The sequence below is a fragment of the Lissotriton helveticus genome, chromosome 7 (assembly GCF_964261635.1).
Source record: "Lissotriton helveticus chromosome 7, aLisHel1.1, whole genome shotgun sequence".
NCBI classification, from domain to species: domain Eukaryota; kingdom Metazoa; phylum Chordata; class Amphibia; order Caudata; family Salamandridae; genus Lissotriton; species Lissotriton helveticus.
The window spans coordinates 52,172,547-52,193,601 of NC_136068.1; the positions used below are offsets into that span (position 1 = coordinate 52,172,547).

The 21,055-nt window shown below is 43.0% G+C and overlaps 1 protein-coding gene across 2 annotated transcripts in view; it reads left to right on the plus strand.

Annotated features, from left to right (window-relative positions):
* SYCE3 (synaptonemal complex central element protein 3) overlaps positions 1-20,633 on the plus strand; it is a 289,471-nt gene extending 268,838 nt beyond the window's left edge. For both annotated transcript variants that reach the window (XM_078651398.1, XM_078651399.1), the window contains exon 3: positions 20,332-20,633. In XM_078651398.1, the coding sequence (XP_078507524.1) occupies positions 20,332-20,483 (152 nt within the window). In that variant the 3' untranslated portion in view covers positions 20,484-20,633. The remainder of the gene's footprint in view (positions 1-20,331) is intronic.
* The last annotated feature ends 422 nt before the right edge of the window (positions 20,634-21,055 follow it).

Sequence of the window (21,055 nt, forward strand, 5' to 3'; positions counted from 1 at the left end):
CCCCCTTTCTCCACCACTCTGCAAATGCTCCTCCTGGCACACTTCTGTTTGGGGGATGAAGTCCATTTGACTCCTCAGGGACTTTGGAGGAAAGAAGCCTTCCTGGTACCTCCTTTAAGTCCTACGCAGCAGAATTTCTGAGCGCTGGTCAGAGGCCCAGCCCACTTTCTCCACCACTCTGCAAATGCACCTACTAGTTAAAGAAGCATTTGGAATGTAATCGGTCTAGCATTAGCGAAAGTTACGGCTATTGTCATTGTAAATGTAAAAAATGTTTACTAATGTTTTTGGAAGTGGAGTGATGTACGTTGTGTGTAGTGGAATTATGCGGTATGTTGTACAGTGAAATTACGTGGATAGAAAGTATGTGGTATTTAGTGTACAGGAATTATGTAGACTGAGATTATGTGTTATAGAGAGTAATTATGTGGTATGGTAGTCTGTGTTGTGGAGTGGTAACCTCAGGTCTAGTCTTCCTCATTTCTATAGAAGCTAAACTATAAACTCAATGAGACATAAAAAAGAAGGAACCACTGAGGAGCACTTCTGGACCTAGTCAGAGGTATGAGCAGGGCCACTTGAATTATGCAACTGTTTGGCTGCACTGACTTTTGCATAATTATACATTTTCTGCATTTGCCACTTAATCCATCATCTGCTGCATGATCTGCAGATCTGAATAAAAAAAACCTTGTTTCTAGCTTAAACGCCTCAAACGTTACCAAAAATGCAGCAACAAGTGTTAAAGCGTGGTGGAAGGCCTTTTGCAAACCTAGAATGGTCACCTGTTACTTATTGCTAAACGTGGGTATTAAATTGGTACTAATGGTGTGCAAACCACTCTTGTTTCTTTCTGCCCCTCTCTTGCCTTTTTCTGCATTGCGTTGCTTCTTTCTGTACCTTTCTTTCTTTTTCTGTACTTTTGCCTCGTTCTGCTCATCTCTTCTACTTTCTGCACCCCTCCTCTCTGTTGTCCCTATCTGCACCTCACTTGCATCTTTCTGTACCTCTTTTGCCTCTTCCTGTACCCCTGTTTCCTCTTTCTGCACCTCTCTGACCTGTTTCTGCATTACCGTTGCCTCTTCCTGAACTTCTCTTGCCTCTTTCTGCACCTCTGTTGCTCCTTTCTTCACTTCTGTTGCCTCTTTCTACACCCCTCTTGCCTCTTCCTGTACCTCTGTTGGTTCTTTCTGCACCGCTCTTGCTACTTTCGGCACTTCTCTTGCTTCTTTCTGCACTTCTCTTGCTTCTTTCTGCACCCTTCTTCCCTTTTCCTGCGCATCTCTTTCCTCTTTCTGCACCCTTCTTCCCTTTTCCTGCACGTCTCTTGGGTATTTCTGCATTGCTCTTGCCTCTTTATTTCTGCATTGCTCTTGCCTCTTTCTGCACCCCTCTTGCCTCTTTCTGCTTCTCTTATGCTTTTTTGCACTTCTCTTGCCTCTTTCTGTACCCCTCTTCTATCTTTCTGCACTTCTGTTGGTTCTTTCTGTACCACTCTTGCTTCTTTCTGTACCTCTCTCGTTTCTTTCTACACTTCTCTTGCTTCTTTCCGCACCTATCTAGCCTCTTTCAGCACACACAGGGCTACTTTTAAACTGACCTCAGGCTCAGTAGTGCCCACATGCAAGTGCAGAAAAGGGCTGCTGACCTCTAAACTGCCATGCCCTATTATATGCTAGGTACTTAGGGCAGGGGGGTTAAAACGACCTCTATTATGTAGTAAGGCCTTACAGGGGAGGTCATGCCAATCTCAGGGGTACCCCCACTCATAGTGTACCCTGGTGTATGTAAGTGTTTTCACTGTATTCTAATTGTCTTTCAGCATAGCACTGACTCCAGCCCTGGTTAGGCAGAGCCCAGGATCAGTCAATGTCAGTTACCACCAGTACCAGTCAGCAGAAAGTTGGGGGTGCCCAGGTCACAGGATGACTTTGTAACAAGGCATCTTTCTGCGCCTCTGTTGGTTCTTTCTGCACATCTCTTGCTTCTTTCTGTACCTTTCTTCCTCTTTCTGGACTTCTGTTGCCTCTTTCTGCATTTCTCTTACTTTTTTCTGTGCCTTTTCTTCCTCTTTCTGCACATGTCCTACCTATGTAGACATAGTTAGATATTAGCATTTAAAAAACCTTAGACATTCACTGGAAAAACCATAGGTTTCAGGGACTTTGTATTTAGAAATTGACATTTACATTTTTTTGAAATTCAATGACAAAACAATGGGTTTCAGGGGCGCTATAGTTAGAAATTAGCATTTAAAAAAACCTTAGAAATTCACTAAAAAAACATAGGTTTCAGACGCGTTATAATTAAAAATTAGCATTTAAAAAACCTTGGAAATTCACTGAAAAAAACAGGTTTCAGGGACGTTATAGTTAGTTGGACATTGTACTTGTACAAAACCAGAGAAATTCTGCCATTATAGTTAGTTGAGCTAACAATTACTTGCGGCCCGCAATGCACTGCTGAGAACGTCACATATTACATCGCTCATGACATGGTCCGTGACATCACTGATGACATCTCAAATGACATCACTGATGACATCATCCACATGATAATCTGATGCACCTCCTCACACCCTAATATAACCTTTGATACACCCACTCTAAAATAAAGACTACCATTTTCGAAACCATAGACATACCAATACCAGTTAGTACATACCCATTCACTGATTCCTAGGTCTATACACACATCTACTCATTCACCCATACAGTCACTCAACAGTATAGCACTATCACATGCACTCATACACCTATACTGACACTCACACACTGCCACTCACCCATAGAGTTAATCACATACATAGTCATTCAAAGAATCAATCACACTTCCATTTAATCACCTATACAATTATACACACACCACCTCACTTATTCATAAGTACTAACACATACTTACTCTCTTATACAATCACTGACACAAGCACACACTCATCCATATAGCCACTCTCACAATCACTCACTCTCGCATATAGTCCAGCACTCACATAAACTGCCTTTCACATGTGTAGTTACTCACACATGTACCACTGAGACATCTAAACACTCACCAACACACCCATACACATACTCACCCACCCATACAGCCCTTCAGATGCACTCTTGAACCTATACACCCAGTGAATCACCCACTCACACATCTAAGTCACACACCCCCCACCCACCAACACAGACGCTCAGGCACCCATACAGATACTCAGACAACCAATCAATAACCCATATAGACACTCATGTAGCTAGAATACTTCATTCGACAAATTAATATCATAAAAGTAAACATGTTATACAACGATACATTTCATTGGGACATTTAAAAAAAAAAAGAAATCAACATTTTTTTAAAAAGCATTCTTAATATCGACCAGGAGACCAAGGCCTACAATACAAACAAACTAAAACGTTGCATGAATACAAAATGCAAATAAGCAAATACAATCAAGTACAATAATAAAATAAATTTGAACCAAATAATAATAAAAGAGGAGTTGGCATAACGGCTAGGGCGCTCGACCTCGGACCTGGGGATCTGGGTTCGAGTCTCGGTAACGACGCCAAAACCTCCTGTGATTCTGGGCAAATCACTTAATCTCCCCGTGCCTAAAATGAAAGTGTGTCCTCATGTAACAAAAATATGTAAAGCGCTCTGATACCTGATTCGGTTTGGGTCTAGTTCCGCTATATAAAACTCTGCAAAAAAAATCTCCACTTGTGTTGTTCATGATATCAACCAGAAGATTAAAACCTAGAATACATACAGTATAAACTCAATATATAAAGTGCAAACCTGGAGCAGGCTCGGTCAGGCGCAATAGTCCCCTTTTGTTACCTCACTGGTATTAACCAAGGGGCCGAGGCCCTATATACATACAGTACAGAAGCATTGTATGATGCGCAGAATGCAATAGGGCCGACTTGTTCAAATATGATGATCCCCGCTTAAGACACCCAAAGGACCTAAAAATGCAAACTTATAAAAGCATACTGACAGCTAAAAAAAACGATTTATTCCTGCACCTAATGGCTCCTGTTAAAATACTTGCAACCTCAAAACAAACAATGGAGGAAGATAACATTTGAAGGTACAGTAGGGCAGGCCTAACATGGACAAAATGGCAGTCTCTGAGTAATGGTAGTATGAATTTCTTACGTAAGTAAACATAGTAATCGCAAAAGAAGATAAAAATGAAGGGTATCCTGTTCGGAGAAATTGTCACAAGGACAAGGTTTTAAAGTACCAGGTTTAGAAAAACCTTGGGGGACCGATAAAAGCCAAGGAACCATATACAGACGAAATCTCGTTGATACAAACGGTGAAAGGGATTACTGACAATTTGTAGGTATAGTTGGACTTGGAGGTGTATAGATAATGTAATATAGCCTCTCACCGTTGGTTTCAGCAACTCCTTTTCCCTTAGTCCCTGACGCTTAGACAAAAACTGTTGTTTGATATTTCTAATTTTGAGTTTGTCCAGGTGTTTGGGGCTTAAGAATAGGTATGGGCAACCTAGCCAATTTGTCAGATCCCTTAGGTACTTTAGCCAGGCAATGTGTTCGGCTCTGTCTAACGCTAGACAGTCAGTAATTATTATTTGGTTCAAATTTATTTTAAGATTTGCCCAGACTCTTAGCCAGCGCATTAAAAGGGCTACTGCAATCTGGTCTGATATGTATCCCACCCCTAATTCTTCATGTATTATATATGCTGGGGTGGAATGCGGGACTGCCAAAAGTTTACGTAAGAACTTATCTTCGTCATACTGAATGTCCTTTCCTTCCTTATATCCCCAAATATCACTGCCGTAGGATACCATTGGATAAATTTTTCCTTATATATTTTCATTAGTGCCAAAATAGGTTTTGACCATAGTCTCTTAGCAAAGTTTAGTATTGCCCCTGTTGATCTAGTGAGAGTATTCTTTTTGTGCATAATTTGTGAGTACCATGACACATGATCATCAAAAAGTACCCCCAACTAAGGTAAAGTTGGGCCTTTTGCTAGTTCTACCCTTTTACAATAAAATGTGATATTTTTTTTGGACTTACCAATGCCAATGGACATGGTGTGCGATTTCTTAAAATTTGTTGGGAGATCTAAGGAACCCGTTAAATCTATAAAAGCATCTAATAATGATTGGAGGCCCACTGCAGTTCTAGCTAGTATGACTGTGTCATCCGCGTATAAAAGTGCAGGGATTTTCTTGTCACCAAACCTGGAGTTGTCTTTATAACTAGCTGTTAAAAAATCTCCCAATTTATTTCTATATAATGTAAATAAGAGTGTTGCCAGGATACAACCTTGGCGTACCCCTCTTTTCACATTCCAAGGGGCTGTCAAGTCCTGATTACTGTTGTATCTGACAGCTGCTGTGTTATTCTCATGAATAGCATGTAAAAAATTTATGAGCTCAGGTTTGAGACCCATATTACTTAGGATTGACCACAATTTTGATCTATTAACACAGCCACAAGTTTGTGTCACGTCCATGAATGCCAGATGTATTATGCCCTTTTTGGCAATAGTGTATTTCCTTACCACTAAATGTAAATTTAAACATTGGTCCGAGGTCCCTTTTCCTGGCCTAAAACCAAATTGCAGGTTGGAGATAACATTTCGGTCATCCAGCCATGTTGTTAGGTGGTTAAATACAACTTTACCCATTATTTTGGCTGCTGAATTTAAGAGTGAAATCGGCCTATAACATGTGGGCTCATCCATTGCGCCCTTTTTAAAAATCGGAATGATGACTGCCTTCCCCGAGGATACTGGGGATCCATATAAACCCGCAGAATTAAAAACATTTGTCAAGATACTAGCCATACATTTGGGTCCGCTTTATATAAATCGGCGGGGACCCCATCGGGGCCTGGGGCCTTTCCGCCAGATGTATTTACAATGGCTTCGTAGAACTCCCCTACGCTAAAGTGTAGTCGTGTACTAGTTTGTCCACCTTCACTATAATCTTTTGTTTCACCCAGATTTACATCACGGAAAATGTTTCCAAAATGTGATACCCATTTGTCTGCTGGGATTAAGCAATCAGTATCAGAATTGGGAGTTTCGAAGAGGAAGGGACTATTAACTATCAACCAAAATTTGGAGCTATTTTTCAATACACTAGTCTGTTGAAGAGCGTCCCATGCCTGCGCCCTTAGCTCATTCTTCCTATTCTGGACTGCTATCTTATATGCCTTTCTTTTGTCCCTAACTTCTGCTCTATCTCTAGGGATAGGTTTTAGGGCCTGTACAAGATCTGTATGGGTCGTGAGCATGCTCCATTAAACCATCTTGCGGGCTTCGGGCGTCTAGTCCCACCGGTAACTGTGAGGTCGGATTGTATTTGTTTTGTTAATTTCACGAAGGCTGTTTGAATAGAGCTATCCTACGTGTTGTGACCTAAACAGGACTCGATTTCAGGGGCACAAGCTGTGTACAAATATTTTAGAAAGTTGTCTGGGACTATAGTTTCCCACTTTAGCCTGCGGGTCTGATCTTTGGTACTAAAATTGTTGTTTGTCAAACACACCTTCACAAGACATTACTGCTTGTCAAGAAGGTTCTACCGTTTCAATAGCAGACAGTAATATGGCAACAGTAAGTGGATTATGGTCACTAAGGCCTGACCAAGTAACTGTTAAATCCTTAGTGAATAAAACTAATGGAGCAGACATTAAAATATAATCAATGATGCTAGATCTTCCATTCCCTATATAAGTGGGTACTTGCGCCAAATTGTCTGTTTGTTGGATGCAACATACATTTTGATTTGAAAGAATACCTTCAAACAAGATACCTGAAGGAGTATACTCAAAATTATTTGATGAAAAGACAGACTACCCTTGGTCCTGGTTTATAAAATAATTTAAATGACATTGATGAATGTTAAAATCCCTTAGGATTATTACATCATAATAAGATTGTTTAGTCTCCTCATAACATTCCCAAAACTCCTTTAGATCTTGCAAATGTTCCAGCTCATGTCTTCTAGAAAAGGAATTATACAAATGTATCACTGCCTATTAACATCTTGATCTGAGGTAGCTCACCAACTATCGCATCAAACAGACATTTCGGATGATCTCCTTGCAGGACATACTTCGACTTTTTAAGTTCGGGAGATTTCATGGCCTCTCTGGACCTAGAGGACTCATATTTTCATGTTACCATAAATCCATCCCACAGGAAGCTTCTTCGCTTCACAGTAGCCAAAAGCCACTTTCATTTCAGGGTCTTCCCCTTCGGCCTCAGATCGGCACCAAGGATGTTTACAAAGATACTGGCTCCGTTAGCGGCTTTTCTAAGGAAACAACAGAACCAGGTTTTTTTCCTTACCTAGAAAACTGGTTGCTTAAGGCTCCTACCAGGACTGCAGCCAAAAGGTCAGTGGCAGCTTGTACAAAGCTGTTCAAAGGTCTGGGTCTTACACTAAAAAGAGAAAAATCTAATTTGTGCCCTTCCAAAAACGCCAAATTCCTGGGAGCCATATTGGACACGTCCCTGAACAAGGCTTTTCCGTCAGTGGAAAGACGAGCCAAACTGATGTCGATGGTCCATCTACTTAAAAAAAGAAGGTCACTTTCAGTTTGCCTCTACAAGTCCCTTTTGGGATCTATTTCGTCCTGCATTTCCCTATTTTCTCACTGCAGGTTACGAATGTGTCCTCTTCAGGAACAACTGGACTTACAGTGGCGCCAAGTAGAAGGATCTTTCGAGGACATGATCATAATCACTGTGCCAATGAAAGAAGCCACTTCATGGTGGACTCGCGAGAAGAATATTTCCCAAGGTCTCCTTCATGGTCACCCCAGCTCCTCAGATTATTACAACAGATGCGTCTCTGGAGGGCTGGGGAGCGGTCTTACAGGACCTCCTGATAAGTGGTTGATGGCTACACCACCATCGTCTGTTGCACATCAATCTGCTGGAACTCAGAGCGATTGGCCTAGCCCTGCAGGCTTTCCTCCCGAGAATAGAGGATGAAAGGTCTTTTTCGACCCTTCCCTCCAGTGATGCCTCCTCCACCACAGTGGCACCTTAATCTGGTCTTAGTCTTCGGACTTTCATTTAAATGAACCTGTGATACTTAAAACTTTTTTCCCTCAACCTATGACTCCCGCTGAGAGGTCACTTCACTCATTGAACATTCAGCATTGCCTGAAGTTCTTAACTTCAGAGGACTAAGGATTTCAGAAAGTCACCTCAGCTCTTTGTGGCTTACAGCGCCCCTCGTATAGGGTTTCCACTTTCCAAACAAGGGATTGCAAAGTGGATTTCCAGCTCTATCCAATATTGTCATCAAGCAGCTGGTAAGCCTCTTGAAGGGAAAGTCTGTGCTCACTCCACGAGGGCGATCTCCTCTTCTACGGCCCTCTTTGCTGGGGTTCCTATCTGGGACATCTGCTGAGCGGCGACCTGGAAGAGTACCCATACCTTCACAAGACATTACTGCTTGGATTCTTCATCGCGCAGTGACACTGCAGTGGGCCAAGCATTTCTGAGGAGCCTTTTTCAATAAGTGGCGAGCTTTCCCTCTCTTCCCTCCTTCCTTTTCCTTTATAACTTCTTCGCACAGTCTTTGATGCATTTTATTGCTTCTTGTTATTTTTGTATGCATATAGGGGTATTTGATTCGCATTTGAATTTTGTTGATATCTTTTATTTTACTATTTTTTTAAAAAAGCACTGTGAAATATGCTATTTCTTTCTTTAATCATATTGATGCGTTATTGATCTCTGTTGAACGTAATACAGACAAAGAAATATGCTGATGACTGCTAGCTACTCTGTTTCAAGCATGGAAATCTATGAAAGTTCCAATACTGAAGTAAGAAAACAAGTTACTTACCTGTAACTTTAGTTCTCCAGTATTAGAAACTTTCATAGATTCACATGCGACCCATCCTCCTCCCCTGGGAAAGCCCGACCTTCTGCATCTTTATGGTTATCCTGTGGCACTACGGCTATGAACATCTGATGGTCTGAGGTTCTCTCAGGAGGGTTCTAGAGGGTGAGGCTGATCTGATTAGTTGTTGATTTTGTTTGGTCTCTTTTACAAAAAGAGGTGGATATGCTACAAAACTAGAATGGGCCTAGGTCTGGTTTCTATTTCTAATGGTTTGTATGGCTATTTTTTTTATATATACACCGGAGACTCCCATCTCGACGACGATGAATGATTCAAGCATGGGAATCTTGAAAGTTTCCGATACTGGAGAACTAAAGTTACAGGTAAGTAACTTGTTTTCATCTAGCGTAGAAAGGATGCTGAAAGTGTAATCCAGATTCAATGTACAATGTAAGTATTGTTTCACTAGAGAATACCATTTATGTTACTAATGTCAGATCAGATGCCTAGTAAGAGCATTAGCAGTGTCTCATATCATCCTAGTTGGTAGTGTTGTCTGAATAGTAGCGTTCTCAGTTCCTTTTTAAATAGCTCGTAGGATTGAATTATCCCTCTGTCCTAGGGGGTGGCATTCCATAGTCTGGGTGCTCTTCTGGAGAACAATTGCTAGAGTGTTTTGGATGTTTTCATAGCTGGGATCTTGAGTAACAGGATCTCTGCCCTTCTCAGTTGATGTTGTCCACCTGAGATTCAAAACTTTTTTCAGTAGTTGGATCAGTTATGGACAGTCCGGTTGTTGGTGATGTACGGTAGTTTGAAAGTATTGCTCGCTTTGATAGGGAGTCATTTTAGTTAGATGAAGACAGGTGATAAGTGGTTGAAATCTTGTGTTCCCTTAACTAGCCACACAGAAGATTGTTTTAATGGGAGACAGGTAAATTTTGGTTATCCCTATTAGTAGGGTTTTCCCGTAGTCCAGCCCTTAGCACCTGCACTGTATGTAAGTCATGCTTTGAGATGAATCAGCAATATACTTTAGCAGTCTTAGCTGTTGCTAGCTTTTAGCAGGCTAAGCTGCCTTTTGCAGTATTGTTGAACTACACTTGAGGTTCTGGTGTTTGTCGAGAATGAAACCCAGTGATTTATCAAAGTCATCGATGATCAGCTTATTGTTAAGAGGTGAGGTATGCTTCAGCTATTATGGGACAAAGAAGTTGGAGTTCAGGGATGCGATGAGGAGAAAGTCTGTACTTTTACTGGATTCATTTCAGATGATACCTTGACATCCAAGCTTGTATGTTTTTGAAACTTTTGAACACCACCCCTGTCTTATGGAGACAGATTTTCATAGAGAGGTGTTTGTCACCCTCATAAAAGTGGAAGCAGTGTTTCAGGATGTTTGAGTGGGTACGTATATATGTTGAAAAGTGTGGGTGAGAGAACTGATTCTTGAGGGACTCCTTGCTGCAGTATTTTTGACTTGGAGCTGGAGTTGTTGATATTAATGTTTTTACTTCAGTTTTCTAGGAAGGATAAGAACCATTTCAAGGCTGTGCTAGTGATGCATAACCTGTCACTGAGAATTCTTAGAAGAGTGTTGTGTTTCAGAGTATCATGGGTCGCAGAGAGATCAAGAAGGATGATGAAGAACAGATTTCTGTAGTTATTGGATTCTCTGAGTCACTTTCCTGTTTTTCACGAAGCTACCTAACTTGACCTGTTTTCCAACAGCCTGGGACCCTTTCTTGAGTGGAGGAAGCCTTTATGATATTCCTCCTTGTTATGACCATCATCTGGATAATGTCTTTTAGGAGGGTGGTGGATAGAATCTGTGGTGTGAGAGGAAGGCTTAGTTTCCAGTTTCAAAGATTGTCTTACTTAGTTTTAAGGTGATATTTTTTAAGTTAGACCTGCTCATTTTAGATTTGTAGGATAGTGCCTTGTGTCCATGTTTGCTTACTTTATATGTGATAGAAAGTTTGATGTTTCTTATTTTCTCAATAAAGAAGTTGGGGGCATATTAGCAAGAACCTCGTTAAAATTATCGCAGTTTAGCGGCAGGAAACTGCCGCTGAAACGGCGATAATGGACTTGCTAATATGCGTTATAGAATTCCAATCGATGCCCAGGTTAGATGTTCTGCACTTCTAACCTGGGCTTCTATTGGAATTCTATAACACATATTAGCAAGCCCATTATCGCCATTTTAGCAGCAGTTTCCTGCGGCTAAAATGGCGATAATTTTAACGAGGTTCTTGCTAATATGCCTCTCGGAGAGTTCCTTCATTCCTCATTCTCGTTTGATGACTTTATGGGTTGGATGTAAAAACATTAGAAATACCGGTTTCCTAATTGTTATTCTCTCCAAATTACAATTAGAAAATCTGTATTCCTAATGTACAAAACTAATTGAGTTTCATTTGGGTAATCCTTGTGGGTCACAAATCAACCTAACTCATGAAAAATAATGAGGTAGGTCGCAGTTTGCGTCCTGTTAGGAATCCTACCCCTCAAAGGGATGGTGGCCTATTGAGGTCAGCAGACCAACATGTCTGTGATTGCTGTTTAATAAAGCAACTAATTTTCTTTAAAGAAAAAGCCTATGGTTTTCAAAGAAAAAATGAAACCTTGAAGGGGACCACTGCCTTCGCTTCAACAACATTATTATTTGTAAGGGGTCAATTGGGAGTCCCTTTCCGTTTGCGACTGAGTTGCCTCCAGTTTTAAACTGGTGGTAAAGTGCTACTGTTTTGTGACCTAAATTTAATCTCATAACAGTAATGCATACCATACCGATTCAGTATTTGGAAGGGACGCCCTAAACACACCCCTTCCAAATACAGAATTGCAAATGCAAAATGAGATTTGGTGACAAGTTACTGAATAGCATTTTCTTCATTAGGTAACCCATTTGTCCAGTCGCAAACTCCTGATTCTGTGAATCGGGGCGTTTTGCGACAAAACAAATGCTTTGTACATCAGGCCCTATATTTTTCTTCTGCGGTGGCTGTGTGGATTTTCTTCTGATTTCAAACCGTTTTTTAGCATATTTCTCCTTTGATCGAATTCCCTTCTCAGAAAAAATGTTTCTAAGAAAATGAGCTTCTTAAAATAGTTTGTTCCCATACAGAGGAGCGACAGGCTGTTCTATTATGGATTTTAGCACCAATTTCATTCCATGTCTCTGAGCGTTTTTCTTTCTCCCTTTGACACCGTAGTGTACACTATATAGCAGATTTCTTAGTTTTTTTTGTCTTTTCAGAGATTTTAGAACTAATTAATTGAAGATTTCTGACATTGTTGCAGAATATGGGGTTGTAAGATTATCCATTTCAGTGACTGGGGAAGTGTCATGAGCATGTTTAATTTTTTCAGAGGTTCCCTTGGTCAATGTCTCTTAAATTTGTAGTTCACTGCTTAGGTTGACGGTTCGATCGAGTATTCATAGTTCAGCCCATTTAACGTGAAAAGATGAGAGTGTGATTGGACCAATTGACTGGTCTTACTTGTCTATCTGTGGCATTCTCTCTTTAGCAATGACAAGTTTTAGTATGTCCCTTTTTCAGTGGGTAAGCTATGCAATTGTGTAAGGTTTATAGTGGCAAAGATTGATGTTAAAAGTGATGTTGATGGGTTTTTCTTGTTGTCTCAGTGTATGTTCAAGACCCGTAGAAAGATATTGTTGTCATGCTAGATCGTACTATCTGTAAGTTCAGTTAGTTGTTTGGAAGGGTAAGGTGTTTCCCGATGGTACTATATGATGTGGAGCCAAAGTGGTTTCTGTTCTACTGACCTTGGTTTAATCCATAGTTTTTCAAACTGGTCTATTGCTGGACTTCTGGATTTTATGGAATTCTTGTGGCAGACTGCTTCTTCACCCCATTGTCACATCCTGGGGGGGTTGTAAATCTAGAGTTGATTAAGCTGAGGAGAGGATTGTATAATTATTTTGCCATTGTCATAGATTGAGATGGTACACTATGTTGTGCTGGCTGAAAGAGTAAAGGACCTTATTTAGATTTCAGCAAACAGGTTTGCCCCAGTATTGTAACTTTCATAGATTCCCATAGCTTGTATCATTCCCCGTCATCGGAATGGGAGCCTCGGTAACAAAATAAAATAGCAGTAGGTACAAAATAGAAAGAAAAAGGTCTAGGCCTCAATCTCTTTTGTAGCATATCCACCTCTTTTTGCAAAAGAGACCAAAACTAAGCACCAGCCAATCAGAAGAGCCTCACCCCATAGAACCCTCCTGAAAGAACCTCAGGCCCTCAGATTTTCTACCGCACCTTGTGCTAAGGGAGTCTCCTTTGAGCTCTGCTCACTTCAACTCTATTTGAGGATTTTTCAGCATTTTTTCTTCAGGATTGTTAGGTGTTTCTTCTAGAAATGTCTGACAAGGAGAGAAAAGCAATTTTCAAGTCTTGTTCCACCTGTGGCAAGAAAAGGCTATATGTGGAAGACAGGCATAAGGACTGTATTTATTGCCTGTATCCAGATCATAAGGCTGCGGACTGCAAGGTCTGCCGCACCTTCTCTTCGAAGAACCTCCGGGACTGCGAGGGTCGCCTCCTAACTTGACTCCAGAAATTAAAGTCAAGGAAGGAAACTCTATCAAACGACAGTGAGGACGCTTCTTCTGCAACATCATCTAGAAGGTCAGTCAAAAGGGGTAGGGCTTCCCCTTCACCTTCTGTGGAGCGTCCAGTTAAGGCCTAAAAAAAGCCCCCCCCGTGAGTCTGAGGGCCAGAGTCCTAGTAAATCTCCTCACCACGGTGTAAAGGAGAGGGAAGGACAATCTACACCTGCAGCAGTGGAGGAGACTGCTAAGACATTTAAGAAGCCATCTTTTCTGCCATCTGAGAAGTTTGAGAAAGCCTCCAAATCGTCGACGACCCTGCAGAAGACTCCATCGACGAAGGCGTCTAAATCTCAGGTGGGATAAGTTGTTCCGTCGACGGTACAGTCGGCGTTGACGGGAGCGTCGACTATATTTACAGCGAGGTCGACGAGGGTGTCAACGAGGGTGTCGACAGCGAAGACAGCAAGGATGTCGTCGACGTCGGTGATGATGCTGGTGTCGTCGACGACAGCTTCGACAACTACAACCATGACGACGGCATGAGCCTCGACGGTCTCGTCCACGGCAGTGTCGACAACTCCCATCTCGTCGTCCACTATTCACCCGTCGACGATGGATCTTCCATAGACGACCTTGTCGACGAGTTTTTCTCTATCAACACCATCGTCGACGGAGAAGATTACTATTTCCTTAAAAAGGATAACACCGGACATGACATCTCCAAGGAGGGTTAACCCCTTGCCTACCGCTCTGTTACTGGAGGATGAAAAAGAGGATTCTGATGGGGATGATCAGGACTTCTTTGGTTATGCACATAGTGCTTCCCAGTTGTTGGTGAAATGCCAGGAGACTGACTCTGAAGGCGAGTTTTCTCACGAATGCTCTTACCAGCAATCTTATCAGCGTCCAGAGAGTGTAGGCCAAGAGATGGTGTCAGTTCCTTCCTCCCTCTTGGCGGATCTCCATGGCATGTTGCAGGACTATAGGGCCAGGTTTTCTCATGCTCCACCTCCTGTTGCCTCTGTCCCGGCAGTACAAGCTACACCAGCCCCCACAGCTTCGATGGTGGTGTCTCCGGAAATGCCGGCCCAGGTGGTTTCTCAGCCACAGACACAGGTTCCAAGTATACCTCCGGTGATCCCTGACGTTCAGGATAATTCCTCAGATGAGGATCAGGATGTGGATAACAGGCCTAAACAAGGATTGGAATGGTATGATTGCATGATCCCGGACCCAGCATCACCTAGTCCGGACCCAGTGGATTCTCCCCCAGCAGAAATTGGTGGTTTTCATAAGTTGATGGACAGAGCTTCTGGTAGATTCAAGCTGCCTATGCCTTCCGTGCAAACAGAGTACTTTCTCTATTATCTTAAAGAGCCCTATAGAAAGGTGACCCGATTGATACCCATTGTTAGCCATGTCTGGGAAGAGGATCTCAAGGCGATGAAAAACCCAGCTATGGTAATTCCAGTTTTACCACGCCTGGAAAAGAAATATAAGGCCCCTGAGGATGGTTCGGCGTCTTTAACTGGGCAGCCGAAACCGGACTCTGTAATATTGCAGGCGGCACAGAGGAAATCCCATAACCCCTCGGCACCCCTGACATCTCCTCCGGATAAAGATGGCAGGCGACTTGTCCTCTATGGCAAGTCTTCTTGTGTGAGCGGCCAATGCACTGGCAATACTTGGCAGGTATGATCACCAGTTATGGTGTGACCTTTCACCATATTTGGATCAACTTCCCCAGGAATCCAAAGGGGAGGCCAAGAAGATTCTGCAGGAAGGGGAAGCAACATCGGCAGAGGTGATAGATTGTGCTATGGATATTGCCACTACGGCTTTTCGTTTGCTGGCTGACACAGCGGTTCTTCGTCGCCAAGGAGGGCTCAGGGCGACATGGTTCAGGCCAGAGGTCCAGAACAAGAACTTGGACCTCCCTTTTGATGGTGAGGCATTATTCGGCAAGCACATCGATGATGCCCTCCAAGAGATAAAGAAAGATACGGAGATCGCTAGGTCCCTCAGTACTCTTCAGTATCGTAAGGCCCCGTTCAGGGGAGCCAAAGGAAGGAGTACTACTTCATACAGAGGCTCGTACCAACAACAGCGATACTCTTCATACGGGTCAACGTCTCAACCGTAACGACAACCTTCCCAGCAAAAACAAGGCCAAACCTCATCTTTCTCTAGGTCTGATGCTAGAGGAAAGCAGAACCGCCAGGGACCAGATACTTCCAAGAGACAATAGCAGCATTCTGGCTCTGGCTGCTGTACCCAGCTGTACTCCTCAACAACATCTTTAGGAGGCTGGGTGTCTCAATACCTCCACAACTGGAAACAGATAACATCGGACCGTTGGATGCTCAACATCATTCAAAAGTGCCATACTTTGGAATTTACTCAAATACCGCCTTCCAAGCCCCCTGCTGCCATTCCTTCAAAACATCTGCGTCTCTTACAGCTTAAAGTTCGTCAGATGCTCCTCAAAGGAGCTATAAAGCTGGTTCCCTCATCTCAAAGAGGGGAAGGATTCTATTCCAGAATCTTCCTGGTAAAGAAGACGCTGGAGAAATGGCGCCCTATTTTAGATCTCAGGGAGCTAAACACCCATCTCATTTCTCAATCCTTTTGGATGGTTTCACTCCAGGATATCTTACGTCTCCTCAATCCAGGGGATTTCATGGCCAGTCTCGATCTCGAAGAGGCGTATTTTCACATACCCATTCACCCGACACACAGGAGGTTTCTTCAATTCAGAGTAGCCAAGAGACACTTTCAATTCAGGGTTTTGCCCTTCGGACTTCGCTCTGCCCCAAGGATCTCTACCATGGTGCTGGCATCGGTGGCAGCTTTTCTACGAAAACAGCATTTTCAGGTCTTCACATATCTGGAGGACTGGTTGCTGAGGCCCCAACTCTGGGGGCTGCGGAAGAAACAGTCAAGGCATGTACAAACCTATTAAAAAACGTGGGTCTTACTCTCAACAGAGAGAAGTCTCTCTCTTCCCGTCCAGGACTGCACGTTTCCTGGGAACAATCTTGGACACGACACTCAAGAAGGCCTTTCCTTCCCTCGAAAGGCAGGGAAAACTGAAATCCATGGCACTTTTCTTAAGAAGAAGAAAGTGTCTTTCAGTACGCCGTTACAAATCCCTTCTAGGAGTTATTTCCTCCTGCATTCCTCTCATACCTCACTGCAGATTGTGGATGCGATCTCTTCAGGAACAACTAGACAAACAATGGCGACAAGACCACGGCTCATTCGACGACAAGTTGGTGATTACTGTAGCAATGAAAAGGGCAGCCTTGTGGTGTACGAAGGAAGAAAACCTATCCTAAGGTCTATCCTTCGTAAGCAATCCAGCACCTCAAGTGGTAACGACGGATGCTTCACTGGAGGCTGGGGTGCGGTGCTTCAGGATCTTCATGTCAGCGGGCATTGGTTGCCCCAGCACCGTCATTTTCACATCAACCTCCTGGAACTCAGGGCAATCCGGCTGGCGCTGCAGGTGTTTCTTCCACGACTGCAAGAGTCGGCGGTACTCGTCTGCACGGACAACACCATGGCCATGCACTACATAAACAAGGAAGGGGTACCAGGTCTTTTCCATTATCTCAAGAAGCCCAGAAGATTTGGGAGTGGGCGATCCTACACGGAATATCACTACAAGCAGAACAGCTACCAGAAGTGCTAAACGAAAAGGCGGACAGACTCAGCAGGCTGTCGTCAGTCAGCCACAAATGGGAACGATATTGGAGGAGATGTTTCATCAGTGGGGCAAACCCTCAATAGATCTCTTTGCCACCCCGATCAACAAAAAATGCCAGTTTTACGCAAGCAGGGTATACCATCGAGGGTCGTTGGGGAATGCGCTTTCGATAGCTTACTCAAGAAGATCAAGGCGGAACCGTGTAAGATGATCCTAATAGCTCCTGTTTGACCGAGGCAGTTCTGGTTCACGGAGCTACACCTCTTGTCCCTGGCTCCTCCACTTCCTTTGCGAGTGATTCCGGATCTTTTCAAGATGTCACACGGTCAAATTTGGCATCCGGATCCTCGTTCCTTACACCTGACAGCATGGCTCCTGAGCAGCGAGAGTTCTTAAACCTCAACCTCTCAGATGAGATAAGAGAGGTTCTGTCTCAAGCTAGAAACCCTTCCACTAACAAGACTTACCATTTGAAATGGAAGAGATTTTGCATTTGGTGCCAGAGGAATGGTGTTGACCCTTTCTCCTCTCAGCCTCATCAGCTTCTTCCTTATCTCCTGTCCCTGGCTAAGGCAGGATTGGCTCACTCATCCATAAAAGTTCACTTGGCAGCATTTTCTCGCTACAGGCACACTGCATCTGGACCTTCTCTCTGGTCATCCAGGATTATCAAGCAGTTTCTCAAAGGCTTGTTTCGAGTTTTTCCCCCAGTGAGGCCTCCTCCGCCTCCCACGCCTCCCACATGGCATTTGAATTTGGTTCTCACACAGCTGATGAAACATCCCTTTGAACCGATTCTTCGGGCAGACATGAAATTTCTTTCGTGGAAACTGGCCACTTCTTCTTGCTCTCACATCAACAAGGCCCATTGGGGAATTGCAGGCTCTCACAATACAGGAACCTTTTCTCCAGTTCAAAAGAAATACTGTAATTCTAAGGTCTAATCCAAAGTTCATACCAAAAGTACCTTCAGACTTTCATCTCAATGAACCAGTGAATCTCAAGTCTTTCTTTCCTTATCCTTCCACGCCAGCGGAAAGGTCACTACACTCTCTGGATGTGTAGCGGTGCTTGAAATTTTATCTGGATCGCACCAAGGGATTTCGTAAATCTTCTCAGTTATTCATCGCATTTAGTACTCCTCGCAGGGGCCTTCCCCTAGCAAAGCCGGGTATTGCTAGATGGATCTCCAGTGCCATTCTATGCTGTCATTCTGCAGCGGGCAAACCTCTCCAAGGCAGGATTAGAGTACACTCCACAAGATCCGTGGCATCCTCTACAGCTCTCTTTGCGGGAGTGCATGTCAAGGACATTTGCAGAGCTGCAACTTGGAGCAGCACGCACACCTTCACAAAGCATTACTGCCTGGAATCCTTGGCACAGGATGACACGGCGGTGGGCCAGGCAGTCCTGAGTAACCCCTTCCATTGAGCGGTGAGCTTTCCCTACTATCCCTCCTTCCTGTTTTGCACATTTTGTATATAATGATTATACTGATTACTGTTTCAATGTATATGAAGTTATTTATTTGTTTCTTATGAGAGTATGAATACTGAGGTATTTCAACATTGCTGTCACAAAATGTGCTTTATTGCTTACTGCTGGCTACTCTGATACAAGCTCTGGGAATCTATGAATGTTCCAATACTGGGGCAAGAAAACAAGTTACTTACCTTTAACTTTGGTTCCCCAGTATTGGTAACTTTCATAGATTCCCATGCGACCACCCTCCTCCCCTGGGAGAGCTCAGCCTTCAGCGGATGTGGTTACTGTTACACAACGGCTACGAAAATCTGAGGCTCTGAGGTTCTCTCAGGAGGGTTCTATGGGGTGAGGCTCTTCTGATTGGCTGGTGCTTAGTTTTAGTCTCTTTTGCAAAAAAGAGGTGGATATTGTACAAAAGGGAATGAGGCCTAGGCCTTTTTCTTTCTCTTTTGTACCTACTGCTATGTTATTTTGTTACCGAGACTCCCATTCCGACGACGGAGAATGATACAAGCTATGGGAATCTATGAAAGTTACCAATACTGGGGAACCAAAGTTACAGGTAAGCAACTTGTTTTTTCTCCATCACAACGGTGACGGATATCCTGTCTGCCCATATAAAAATCCCATAGGATATTATGGGATTTATATTTTGGCTGGCGGATAGCCGTCACCGTTGTGACGGAGTAACTGTTCGGCAATATATAAATCAGGCCCTAAGTCTACTGTAGAGGATTTTGACCTTCTTTGTTACATGTAGTGTTTTCATGAAGACACTGATCTTAGAGAAATGTCTTCGGAGTAGAAAATAAAGCCTGTCTGTTCGGTGGTAGTGGTCAAGAAAGAGTATTTCCACTTGTTTTCTGATTGCACGATGCTTGGCCTTTTCTATACCTTTCTTTCATACCATTCTTCTAGTCAGTTTATTTTTATTTGCTTGAATGAGCCTGATAGGACTTTTCCAAGCTAATTTGGTCAAGCAAGTAGGGTGGAAACCAGCTGTAGTCTGATTCCTTCTCTGCTAGTTCAGGTAAAAATCTTTTTATATTAACACTAGATCAAGCAGCCAATTGTGCCTCTGCTTGAACTTGAATGGTGCATCTTTACTCCATGTTCATTAAGTGTGACTTTACAGCTGAGGCTCCTAACGATCAAAGTCCTGGGCATCTTCAAGGTAGCTGCAGACCTTTGGCACATTCAGATCATTATGAAGTGAAATCAGACGACCCATTCCCTTCTTCTCGTGCCATTGTAGCAAAGGAGAGGATGGCAACCCAAGGTCCACTTTTCAGAGGGCGTGTGTGGGAGATCAGCCCTGAGGTGTAGGGATGCCAGAGATCGACTGCGTCATGGCTTGTTCAACGAGGGAGTAACTCATTTTCTCAGTGCTATTCAAAAAAGTACATGTGAAGATGCAAGAGTGTGTAAAACTTGGAAGCCCATTGGTCATATTTTCATTCAGCAATAAAACATCTCTTAAAACTAAGACACGTTTTGAAACACACTAATTTAAGTTCAACATCATGTAACTGTGTGTCGTCCTTTATCCTGATTCCTGAGTCCTTTTTCTTAAAATGACAGGCACAAATCAAGCCAAACATACATATGACCACTAGCATTGTAAATGTTTTGTGCAGTTAATTTCTCTTTTGTATCTGGTGGGTATCCTACGTGTCATTTTCTCACATTCATCGTTTGTTATGCTGACAGTGCAAGCGACGTGGATGGCGTACGACATGGTAGTGATGCGCACGAACCCTGCGCTTACCGAATCCATGAGGAAACTGGAAAACGCCTTCATGAAGTGTAAAGAGGAGGTGGAGAAGAACTGGCAAGACATACTCGAAGAGTCGAAGGAGTAAATGATGTGGTTTGAAAACACGTGTGCAATCAACCAACAGTTTCGCTGCTTTGATTACCCTTTTGAGCTAGTCATCTTTGTTTTTGAAGAATTTCAAATTGAAGTATTTTTACTGCTCCTTTTATGAATAAACTTTTGATAGAAGCAAAAACTTGTTTCTTTTCTTATTTGACATTATCACTTTTGCGTGTGCATGAAATACACAGCCAGCACATGTGTTTGGCCTGCTTGCGTTCATAGGTGCCTTTTATTCCACGTTTCATGGAAATGTTTTTAGGAGCAGGTGTACTATGTACGTCTTTCCATAATAACAAAATGTGTATATAGCTTTAGAAGTTTACGAGGTGGAGGAAACATGTGTATGTCCTTTGTAGGGACATCCACTCATCTTCCTGTACAGCCCCCGCATGACTCGTCTTTAATTCCTTTTTTTACCTAACTAGAGACCAGCTCTTTTTAGTGAACAACACACACAATGATTTAACATAGTTGTTAGGAGCCTTGTGGCATGTGGCTTCTGCATAAAGCATCATATCAGAGATTACAGAATGATGAACAGAGGAGCAAGTTGTC